Below are 12,729 nucleotides of genomic sequence, written 5' to 3'. Positions count from 1 at the left end.
TAAAATGCACATAATTTACAGGGAAACCATTCATTTCAGCACAGTCAAAATGAGCAAAGCATTGCAGTTTCAAATTCTTAAATGAGTTTAGCCACACTTGTTAAGATTCATGGATGAGTGATAGATAAATCATGATTATGAGGATTACTTATCCATCTAAAGTATCAACTTATCGTCTAATCTTTACATAATTTTGGCCAAAAAGTTCTTGTTGTGTAGAAACACCCCCGCATACCACATCACATCCTTTTCAAATCTCTGCTAGACTCTAATTAATATATTACAGATGCCTGGTCTAAAAGGCTGATTCATTCTCCAAAATCACCAGACTTGAGGTATGCAAACAGTAGATAAGAGATATTGGTGTCACAAAATAACTGTGATAATAAACCAAATTATTCGATTGAATCATGCTATTCATGATGACATAAGCCCATAACATTTTCATCAAACAGTTTTACAGCTTGCTGAAGCTTGTGCACAAAATAGGTTGATTAGCTTGAAAAAGCTTAACAGCTTTTCAACCATGGTGACATGAAATCATAAAACAAATGTAACAAGTTTAATACATTTCATTATTATTCTCACCAACTGCTGCAATCCTTGACCGCATACACTAATCTTCATCTGCATCTGCAATGTAATATCGCAAATAAATAAAATGCAATGATAGAGATAAAATGAAAATTTGAAAACACCATAGTAAATAACAATTCAAGATTCAGCCAAAGGAGCAGTTGGAAATGCAAAAGCATTTAGTGCATCAGTTGCTGATGTGGGACATGCTTCAGAAATGCCCATTAAATTCTTAAAAGTCAAACAATCAAATGAAATTGGGGGGGCGGGGGGTGTTCTTGACTTGAAAATTTAACAGAGTATTAGTGACAAATTAAATAAATCAATACCACAAGATAATATGTCCACAAAATTCAATTACACATTATAAAAATGAGTAAAAGAGTGGAATTTCTTGCCAGAGTAATCAGGTCTTTGAAGCTTCATATAAATCACATTAATGGGTGGGACTACTCACCAAAAGATCAAAATACATTGCAAGAAATTGAAAGTCATGCCACACATTAAAAGCGTAGTAATTACCGCAAGTATAAATCGTAGGGTTAAGGGTCGTATTAGTCCCTGTGTTTGTAAAAATGTTTGATTTTGGTCCTTTAGCCTAAAAATGACAATTAGTGGCGTTTTTTTTACAGTTACTGGCGGTTTTTGGACTGAGGGACCAAAATCAAACGTTTTTACAAACGCAGGGACTAGTATGACCCTTAACCCTAGCACACAAGCTTCACTGCAGTGTTGTATTCTAGCAAATCATTTATCAGGAAACAAACAAAACGTTTATCACCACAACATCCAAGCCAATAACTTGAAATCAGATTCTTCTGCATTGACAGCTAAAGTTTCATACGGAACTAAATCATGTTACTTCAGAATCACATTATTTGAGTGACTTCGAGACACTATTATCTCCTAATCCACTACTTTAGACACCAGAGTAACTTAGGAGCATCTGAAACAGAAATTCTTCAGAATAGATTGAACCATAAACTCAGAACTGAAGAAAAGCGTTAGCGCCTAAAATATAATTCTCCAATATTAGAGAATAAAAAACTTCATCGATGCATTTTAAGTGAAACACAGGACAATGTGATTTTTTATACTAGCTTATTAACTCAGAGTCTAATCCCCACCACAAGATAAAAAGGAGGGTTCAGGGAAGCAAACTCTCTTTAGCTATGTCTGGGAGATTTTGAAAGGATGGTATGAAGTGGTTCGTAGTAGAGGGCTTTTTTATACCATTGCTTCCTTTGGATTGTTATTTGTTAATTGAGGAGGAAGGGAAGTTTCGTCTTACTGCAAAATGTATCCCAAAACCCAGTTGCATGCTAATATACCAAACTATCTGACTCTTCTCTTTTTTTCTAACCCACATATCCGATCACCCCCACAGACTTCAATCCTCCCTGCAGAGACAACGCCATTTTCCTCTGTCCTACCCCATCACAACCAAATGTCATGATCTACAATCACCACTGCTATAGCCAAGTGCCTTCTTCCTGTAGTGCTTATACAGTTCCTTTTCCTTCTTCTTTTCCTTCTTCTTTCAGCACCTTCTAATGCAGCAAGCAATAACATTGATCAGTGTTGTCAAATAGCAGTTATAGCAGTGCTATAGCGCTATAGTGTAGCGGCCACCGCTATTTAAAACTATTTGCCACTATGAGGACTTGCAATAGCGGATTTTTGGCTTTCCACTATTTTCCGCGACCCACCATTAACAACACTGACATTGACTGGCTACTACCTACATAAAGCTCCACAAATTGGTTGAGCCACAATCAACCAAACCCGATTTCAATTTCCTCAAATCACAAACCCAAATCCAAACCCTCATCCCTAATTGCTCAAATCATCAACCACAATCAACTAAATGAAAAATGCAGGAAAACACAATGCATCTTGAAAATCAAAAAGCACAATACAATCATCGAATTGAAATCGAGAACGAACCTATGTAACGTCTTTCGTTAGCTGCTTTGGCCCTCTCGAGCATGACATCGAGATCACGTTCAACCTGAGCCTCCCATTTCAGAAGCTGGTTAACGAACACCACGCCAATTCCCATTCCCAAAACGTGCTCCCATGGATCTACAATGTTGAACACAGAAATTGAAGAAGAAAAGAAAAAACGAAATGAAATTCCCGAGAAACAAACGGAAAATTGGAAAAGAAAATTTACGGCGCATGTAGGGCAGTTTGCGGAGGGCGTTGGAGTACATCTGGGTGCCCAAACCCAATAAGGCGCCGATCGCCGTCGCGCTCAGTACCATTTTTCTTCTTCTTCTTCTCTCTTTCTCACTCTGTTTCCTGCTTCCGAGACTAACAAAGGGGAATTGGGTTTGGGCCCCTATGGGGCTCCGCGTCCCACTTAAAGTGGGGAAATTACTGAAAACCCTCTTTTAATAGAATACGGAACTTTATCTTCCGTATTGAATACGGAATTTAATTTTCCGTATTCTATTAGTGTGTAAACGACAGAGGGTTTTTTCAAACTCATTCCAGCGCTCTCTTCCAACCTTCTCCTTTCACCATTTAACTTGAAATTATGTGAATCTTTCAACCCTAGGGTAGTCGATTGATGCTTACGTAGAGGTTATGTTGGCTGAAATGGTATAAATTGGCTTTGGGGCGAGTTCCGATTCAGCAATGACATTAATGGAGGTTCTGGTTCAATACGGAAAATGATTTTCCGTATTCGATATGGAACATCATTTTCCGTATTCGATATGGAACTTCATTTTCCGTATTTTGAGTCTGTTTAGTCTTTAAGCAAAAATCTAATTAGCTTGATTAATTTAGAAAATATTTTTAAATTAATAATTAATATAGTGAATTTATAGATAACTTCAATCAATTGTGATCCACGAAAGAAAAATGATTTTGTCATCCCTGTAAGAGAATACGGAACTTTATTATCCATATTGAATACAGAACTTTATAATCCATATCGAATACGGAAATTGATAATCCGTATTGAATACGGAATATAAATGTTCGTATTCACTACGGAAATTTATATTCTGTATTTTATCGCGTCTCAGAACTTCAAAACATTATCCTTCTAACTACTTAAACTACTTAATCTAACTACTTAAACTACTTAATCTAACCACTTCAACTACTTAAACTTACAACATAACAACAAACAACCAACAACACTTACCTCAAATGTTATCTTGTTGCATCCAATGGTGGAGAGCTTGGCCAATGAAGGAGTTGGTGGTGGTGGTAGGAAGAATGAAAGTGAGGTAGGAGAGGGTGAGAGAGAGGGTGGTCTGGAGGCATTGAGGGGGTTAAGGGGGCTGGTGAGGGGTTGGTGACGGAGGAGTAATGGTGAAGGGGTTGGTGGAGGGAGTAGTAATGGTGGAAAAAGTGATGTCTGTCAGAGATAGAATACGGAATTTTAACTTCCGTATTCTATTTTAGTGAATACGGAAATTAAAAATCCGTATAGTAGTTTTGGGTTTAAAAAAAAGGGTGGGGCGCGAAGCCCCATAGGGGGGCCCAAACTCAATTCCCCTAACAAAGCTTTAATATTTCTTACAAAAACTTGTGACAAATAATAAAAATTTACATGAAATAACCAATGTTACCAATAGCGGATAAGAGTGAAGTCACAAGATCGAATCGCGAAAAGGGTAAACAGTAACACTCGAACACGAAGATGTTTACCCTGTTATGACAAAATAAAAATGTATTCATGTGGTATATTTAGGACAGTAGAATGAGTTTTTTCAAAGAAAAAAAATTTAGACTTATTAATTTGTGGCGGTCAAAAACCTAATTCATGTTTTTTCTTCATGTGGATTTTTTCAACGAATTTTTTCTGCAAAATTCACAGGAAAAAATTATACAGTCATATATAAAAATGAATTTGTAAATTTTTTTATGTAGATTTTTCAAATTTTCCTGATAAAATAATATATTTTCCAGTATTTCCAAAGGAAAATTTTGAAAATATTAGATATCCCCACATAAGACTCAAACTCAATATTTTATGGCTTAATCCAGTTTTTGGTCCCCAACCTTTGTCATAAATATTACTTTAGTCCCTCGCCGGAGTAAAGGTGGGAAGTAGTCCCCAATTTTTGACAAAATGATTGGTTTTGATCCTTCCGACCGGTTGGGTCAACGCCGGAGCTCCATCAGCTGATGTGGCCCTTGCCACGTCAATTAATGAGTCTCGCTGGAATTTTTTTCTTTTTTCATTAAATTAAAATAAAATAAAGACACTAATTAACTTCCTAATTATTTAAATATTTTAATAAATTAAATAGTTCTTGGGTTCCTCTTCATCTCTGCTCTTCATCTTCATATTCATCATCTTCTTCGGCATTAAAAACAAAAAATCCAGAAAATAAAATAATTCATCATCACATCCCCTTCTTCCCTTTAATTCACCAAAATCCTTAAAATCAATGCTCATAACTAGATCTAGGGTTTCCTCATCCCAAATCACAACCCCCAACTCGTGCAACACGAACAGTAACAAAACATCCCAATTCGTGCAACACAATAAGCAGCAAAAAAAGCTAGCAATAAACCCGATGGTGGCCGGCGACGTGATTTGGGGAAGAGGAGAAGGTTGCGATTTGGGCCGGAGGTGGTTGGGTGAGGTCTCAACGGCGCCGGATAGGGGAATACAGAGCGGCGGCGATGCGATTTGGACAGAGGACGTGGTTGTGGAGATTTGGGGGAGAGAGAAGTGGTGGTGGTTCCTGTTAGAAGAGGAGCAGGAGCTTCAAAGGTTGGATTTTTTTTTTTGGGAAATCCAATTTCTGTTATCAATTAGTCAGAGATCTTGCCAAAATCTGCATGATATCTCTCTTTGAAGAAGATAACATTGCTAATTTGTCCTTTATAAATGAAAAAGGAGTGTTTCCTTCGATCAATTTCCTAGTCAATCTGATTTGTGATGTTAGAAGGTTGCTATGGGAGGAAGGAGAAGAGGACGTGGTGTGGTAGTTGAGGTTTGTGCGTCAGATTTGGGATATGGAGATGAGGTGGTGGCTCTTGAGAAAGAGATTTTGGGTTTGAAGAAAATTTGAGAGTATGGAATGAAGATGAAGAACAGAGATGAAGAGATCTATAAAAATTGGACTGAAGAAAATATTTTCGACAAACAGAGATGCAGTCCAGTTTTCTATTTAATTTTCATTTTATTTATTAAAATATGTAAATAATTAAGAAGTTAATTAGTGTGTCTTAATTTTATTTTAATTTAATGAAAAAAGAAAAAAAATTCCAACGAGGCTCATTAATTGACGTGGCAAGGGCCACCTCAGCTGGCGGAGCTCCGGCGTTGACCCAACCGGCCGGAAGGACCAAATCCAATCATTTTGCCAAAAACTAGGGACTACTCCCCACCTTTACTCCGGCGAGGGACTAAAACCATATTTATAACAAAGGTTGGGGACCAAAAACTGGATTAAGCCATATTTTATTTGAGGGAAATCAATTATGTACCCTTTAACTAACCACCTATTGGTGTGATTGATGTAAACTTTTGATGAAGTTGCTGTCCAAGTAAAGTGTTGGTGATTCTTTTTCTTGCAATCTCCTTGTGAATGATGGGTCTCCATTTAACAACTTCTTTTCCATTCCCACTTCTTAGAGGATGTTTGGTTCAACATTTAAAGAAATAAATGAGGATTAAATCAAACTGTAAGATGATGAAACTAAGAGGATCTTGATCCATCATTTCTACAGCCAAACCCACTAAAATGAAGTGCGAGAAAAGGAGAGTAGTTTAGATATTTAATTGGTACTAAGAACTTGCGAAATAGGACATATCTTGCTTGATCTTTGCACGAAGGATAGGCTCAGGTTAATAATAATGGGATAGAAATGCTAGATTTGAAACTAATGAATGTACATTGGACAAAAATCCCTTGCATTTCTCCTTACAAAATTTAATTACATAAAGAGGATTTACATTTGAAATATATAAAAAAAAGAAAAAGAGGATGTTAAGAATGAGTGGAGAGAGTAGAATCAGAAATGAAAATGAAACTACTCTCAAGTAAAAGCACTCTAGTTTAATAGAAAACAGGTGGATTGCCTTCTTTGCAGTTTGCCAAGTTTGAGGAATCAGTACATGTTTGGGAATCCTTCTACAATTGATTCTAAAGTTAGAATCAATTCTGGAAAAAAGCTTCTATGAGTAGCTTCTGACTTTCAAAATTGATTTAAGCAAAAAGAGAAGTTGATCCAAACATGTTATTCATCTATGGCTGCTTAGCTAGACATTGTCCACCATAAGGGTTCTGGGTTAGTATGTACTCTGATAACATCTATTATTTCAGCTTTACATATTGGACATTTTCCCCTGTTCCATTGCAACTCATTGGCACATTTGAAACATGCACACATGTGCCCACATCTGCAAGAAGTATAGAGAAAAGATGAGTACAACTGTGCTTTAAAAGATTAAATAAATAATATTTAACTAGATCATTCCATTCAGAAGCAAATTAATACCTGTATAGAACCGAGTTTACTTTATTCTCATAGCAAATGCCACAGATGCCTTTCTTTGGTGTCCTGTTAAGGGACTCCTTTGCTTCTTCTTCTTTAACTGTTGTTTCATGTACAAATTGAGTTGTAGATAAATCAGCTTTCACACAGGTAATGTAAATAGTTGAAAAAAAGGCATATAGACTGAACTAAGGTGAATCGGTTATTGCTATAGCAATCCAGGATCTTGTGTTAAAAGTGACCAAAGGAGGAAATGGAATGTTAATCATCCAACATACCAATCACATCACATGTTTCAAAACCACCATTAACTTTGGTATGCTTAGAGAAATTTATTTATTGAATTAAGGTAACTTAAGCTAAACCATTTAAAATAATGGCTATCTTTTCTAGAAGTTTAGCCATTTGAAGCTTACTTCAGAGGCTCAAAGTTCTACATGATGCATTCATTGCATTGTCAATATTACTATATACACTCATAACAACATCTTGATCCCCCAAATAAAACCAGAAGACTCATATTAATAATGTTGAACAGAAACAATCACTGACCTGGGTGAACCTTTTGGTACTTGGATTTCTGTAATTGCATCTGCATGTCCATGCAGCTCTTAATTGATTTCCTTAGCTCAGACATCTCATGAAAAAGTTGAACCATTTGCCCATGCATATCGTATATGTATTCCATTTCCTATTAGCCACGAACACAATTGTGTTATTATGAAGAGATTTAAGCCTGTACTTAAGATACATCAAGGTAAGAAGAGTAAAATAAGACTCACAATTGAATGGTGATTCGCGGATGAAGAGTATTGCTGAGAAGGTAGTGGTGACGATACAGAAGCAACTCTATCAGAATCATCCCCAGCATCAGGGTCTCTATAACTCCATGTTGAGGAGGAAGGTGTATTCATTGATAATGGAGTTTGATTGAAATAATCACCAAGTTCATGATCGGAACCACTACAAATGGTGCTCTTCTCTTCCTCTTCCTCATCCTCTTCTACTTCTACTTCGTTGTTTCTCCTCATCACCTCTTCCTCCTCCCTTCCATCTCTTCCATCTTCTTGAGGACTTCCTCTAGAACGCAAGCGGTCATGAAAAAATGCCATCAGTTGTTCCATGTTCCCTTCGTCTTCCATGTCGTATTGACTATTGACCAGGTCTGTCTGTGTTCCCATATGAGACTTCATCATTCTATCCATCCTTTTGCGGAAGTCATCACAAGAAAGAACAGTAGACACTGTTCTTCTGTAAACATTATATACATTATGTTAGATAAACATTCTTGAGCTAGTGCTCAATATGTAGTTATGTTTTCACATCTAGCTTTGTTTACATGCCAGACATTTCTATTTTAGATATGGATCAGTCATTTAGTGTGTGCTTGGTTGAGTGGTGGACATAAAAGTCAATGCACTTCTACCCGAAAGTTGTGCCTCTTAGCTTCTATCTAGAATTGATCTATAAAGATAAATTGGTTTACAAAAGCTAAACCAAACTCAGTATTACACTGTGGAATTTTCTTGGACAAAACATTTATTAGAGTGTACAAAGAAAAGGTGAAACATAGTAAAATAAAATCATTGTACCTTTCAAGGAGGTTACGTCTATCATCATTATGTGAACCAAAGTCAAGCATTTTCTGATACCATGCATGCCTAAGTTCTTCCCAATAGCTCCTAGGCCGAGAAATCTGACTGATCCAGTCATAACGAGCCTCATCATAGTTCTGGTCACTAGCCTCTTCCTCTTCTACTATCTCATCATAACTGGGTTCAGCAGTAGCATGCTGCTTCTGGTAACTTGCCTCTACCTTAACAACAGCCTCATTTGCATTTGAATCAGCAATGGATGAAGATGCCTCAGTGGTTTCTTTGGCATCATCACTCTGCGCTTCAAACAACGTTCTTTGGAATGTGACATCGGAACTAGGATGAGCTTCTTTGTTTTTGTCTGCACTAGTTTGAGAAATTGAGTTCTGTACAGGTTCTTTACAGTGAATGCCAGTGCTAGAAACAGTCTTGCTGGAACTGCCTTTGCTGAGCTGATTGGAGGTAGGAAAGTTATCCAGTTGTGGGGTGTTGCTTCCTATCTCACCACTAGGACTTCTTGAATCGGATACTTCTGCCAAGGCTGAAGTTCTATGTTCATCTCCTGTGTTAAATCTTTCCCTGCATTCAATCAAAAGATTTATGTCATGTAGTGCCTGTTTGGAGCAACATTGTCATTTTTGAAAATCTAAAATTGATTATGTTAAAAGGAATTGAAAGTGAAGTGATTTGTATTTTGATACATTTGTTAAAAAAAGGGTCATGTTGCTAAATCCAGTTGTAAAATCTCGGAATTGATTATGTTTCAGCCAAAACAACTGTCTAACTTCCAGGAGAAATGATTATGTGACTGAAATCAATTCTCCAAATTGACTCCACCTATATTATCATCCAAACTTGATTTTACCCTATTAAAATTGATTCTGAGGTTCCCCAATGGAAAACCAAACACAATTTTAATCGCACACAGAGATAGATAATGGATCTTGCAGTGTTCATGTCTTGAAAATCTAAATATAGTCACTGCTAGTGTTGCCTACTTTTCACTATGTCTTGGCCTTCGATATAAGGATGATAATCACTTATGAGTTAAAGGGTCTAAAAGCATAAACAGAATGGTAGGACTGTAGCATTGTTTCACTTCCTGACGTCTAATCTACTTGAGAATTGAGATTATTGATCAGATTTCCTTCTTAAGAAGTAAATTGTAAATGAGCACTGGTTCAAAGAATAATGCAGCCCTGTTTCTTTGGTTAACTTGGTCGCATGCTGCTTATAATGATAAGAATATACTTCAGACAACAAGATGTACTAAAAGGAATATCTGAGTGTCCATAAATGCTCATAATCATAACGTTACTGCCTAAATTTCACCTTGTAGAACAAAATTTATAGAGCAGACATAGACACAATGCATGAGCAATAATAATAATTCAATGATGAACTCACTCAACCTCTTCAATGCATATGCCATACCTTGACATGTGATAAGTAACTTTCTTATGTTTCCTTTTCTACCTACTAGGCTTAGTTAAATCAAAGGCGTGAAGTGGCAATCTCAATTACCAGAGAAATAAAAGAGGAGACAAAAAGAAATATACCAATCCTTCTTTTCATGACAACTTCGTTCAAATATTCGATACCAACAAGGAGTTAGCAATTATAAGAAACTACAATACCTTAGTTGCACAATTACTGATCCTTGTTGTTGTCTGTTCACTTCAGATGCTGCTGATTTCGTGGGGGATTGCTCAAAAACTGCTACTCCACGTTGTAATAACCTAAGTCGAAGCACTGACTGCATGCATAAAGTGACACAAAGAAAATGAATTTCAATGGAAAAGCCAAACATCACCCTGCTTTTTCATTAGCCCTCAGGGTGAAGTTCTGAAAGAAACTGCATAGCATAAAAATGTGGAACCAACAAAGGAAGCATTCATTTTTACCTGAATACGACCCCTTTGTGTGAACTTCGTAACCGCACCTCGCTCTGCAAGATTGTTGAGCTCTCCATGTCGTTCATTCTCAAACTGCATAATCAAATCATTGAATGCTTGGCGACCCCTAATGCGGGGGGAGCTTATGACCTGAGCAAAGACTCTATGTTCTGATTGTTTAAGTTTTGGTGTAGAAGCACTACATGGCTCGTTATTATCATTGTCATTACTGATTAGCGACACAGGACTTTGCATTTGATTTGTAACCGCGAGCCTCTTGATGATATTTGCTACCCTGCCCCTCTCTCTTTCAGCAGCATCTAAACTCTGAACTTTCAATGAACATGATTGATCATTCAGTGATGTTTTCTCAGATTCCCAATTGGGAGATGATTCCTCATTACATTGTGGTTCATCCGAAGATTCCCCTTCTTCTGAGACCCTGCATTGTTCTTCCACAGGACATGATGCATTCTCATTGCATAATCCTGCAATATCAGGACTAGTAGTAATTCTTCCTGGTGAAGCTGCAGGTGTACATGGTTTGGATTTGTTGAGCCTCTTTTCCCATATCTGAACCAGGGAAGAAGCACCAAGGCTTGATACTTCACTTTTTGTCGACCCATCCGAACGAGGAGGGGACACCGACGCCTCTCTCCTGTGAGGAAAATCGTCGAACACCTCGACTTCATCATGACAATTCGTCGTTGTCACCGCTTCTTGAGCTTGTTTGGCAGCCCATCGATCAATGATTCGCTTATGCCTGGGGCTCACCAATGCAGACAATGAGGAATCATCCTTCTCCCTGAAGATGTTATGAATCCTTCTCGTGAAACTCAAGGTTCCAAGGTTCTTCTTAGCATTACCAATTGGTTTCTGAGCATTCTGGTTTGGTGCAGAGTCAGAGGACACAGAAGAAAGATTGGAGCTGCTAATGTGGTCTCTCCATGCATCACGACGATTAAATGGAGAGGTTGAAGCAATTCCAACCTGGGAGGATGCCATTTCTCTCTTCTTCTATTGCTGGTTTCTTCGTTGCATCTCTGGTTGAAGCTTTGTCAGGAATGATCAATGGCTAGGTGGGTTTCCTGAGAAGAAACCAACAATGCAGAAAACAAAGAGTGACCCATTTCAAGATAAAGGGTGGAGACAATGAAAACGTTGCAACAACATCAAAATGTTTGTTCCTTTGGAACCTTTGTTTGTCAAAACTTGGTAGAAAAACAGAGAACAGAAACAGAGGAGAACAAGGTGGTGGTGGAGAATATTTGGCTTCTAGACAGAAACATAGGAACCGTTACATTGTCAATAAATCAAACACATTCAAGTTTTCTTTGCCTATAATTAGTTAGAGCTATTACAAAACGGGTATGAACTAATGCTATGTTTGTTTCCATGTATTGTGCAAGAGACAAGAAGAGAGAATGTGTGTTGTGTTGTGCCCCTTGTTTCTCAACATGTTTTGGTTGAAATTGGAAGATGAGGGTGAGGCTAAAATTGGAGGTTCAGTTGGTCAATGCTACATGCATGCAAAACAATAAGGTAGCTATTAGTAGAAGGGTGGGAATCGAAAAGAAGAACAAGACATATGAGCTATGTTATGTGCTTGCTCTATTTTTAAGATATAATGAAATAAGCTACTAGGGTAGTTTGTGAAAAATGGTGAGATTGAGGAGAACCCAACAAAACACCCTTTTAAAGATTTTTGCACCAATTAAAATATTATTAATAGATATTTGAAATATTTTAGTTATATAATAATAGGAAAAATAATAAAAATAAATTATACACATAAATATTATTTTAAATTAAATCTACCTTCTTTCCTCTTGTCACAAAAAAAAAATTAAATCTACCTAATATGGACCCCTAAAAGAAGTCCAATTTTCCCCAAGTTTAAAATGTTATAATAGGTCTCTTTTTGTAATGTAGTATTAAAATATTTAATACTACAATACCAACATATTTTTAAAAGAAAAAAAAATATAATTGAATTGATTTTCTAGGTAAGATTTGTCGGAGTGGATGAGTATCACGACGATGGATGTTGACGGAGCTTGCCGAAGAAAATTACCACACCTCTAGTTATAAGTTGAGGTGAAAAATGTCTTTTTTTTTTCAAATGGAGGGGGGAAATGTCATGTCTTCGCATTGTAGTCCTCTATCATAGTTTATAGTTCTCTGACTGA

The 12,729-nt window shown here is 37.0% G+C and overlaps 2 protein-coding genes across 2 annotated transcripts; both read right to left on the bottom strand.

Annotated features, from left to right (window-relative positions):
* Window positions 1-360: 360 nt before the first annotated feature.
* LOC130710487 (uncharacterized) lies at window positions 361-2,920 on the bottom strand. The gene is made up of 3 exons (XM_057559772.1): window positions 2,753-2,920; window positions 2,524-2,661; window positions 361-633 (listed from the first exon to the last, which is right to left on the bottom strand). The coding sequence occupies exons 1-3, from the start codon at window positions 2,841-2,843 to the stop codon at window positions 617-619; spliced, it is 246 nt and encodes an 81-aa protein (XP_057415755.1). The 5' UTR covers window positions 2,844-2,920; the 3' UTR covers window positions 361-616.
* A 3,509-nt stretch (window positions 2,921-6,429) lies between these two features.
* LOC130715845 (uncharacterized) lies at window positions 6,430-12,061 on the bottom strand. Its single transcript, XM_057565976.1, has 7 exons — window positions 10,550-12,061; window positions 10,283-10,401; window positions 8,643-9,224; window positions 7,833-8,301; window positions 7,603-7,741; window positions 7,054-7,150; window positions 6,430-6,955 (listed from the first exon to the last, which is right to left on the bottom strand). Exons 1-7 carry the CDS (start codon window positions 11,543-11,545, stop codon window positions 6,811-6,813), a joined length of 2,547 nt encoding a protein of 848 aa, XP_057421959.1. The 5' UTR covers window positions 11,546-12,061; the 3' UTR covers window positions 6,430-6,810.
* Window positions 12,062-12,729: the final 668 nt, after the last annotated feature.

The sequence above is a fragment of the Lotus japonicus genome, chromosome 4, assembly GCF_012489685.1.
Source record: "Lotus japonicus ecotype B-129 chromosome 4, LjGifu_v1.2".
Taxonomy (NCBI): Eukaryota; Viridiplantae; Streptophyta; class Magnoliopsida; order Fabales; family Fabaceae; genus Lotus; species Lotus japonicus.
The sequence above is the reverse complement of the archived record's forward strand: the minus strand, read 5'-3'. Positions and strand labels throughout refer to the sequence as shown.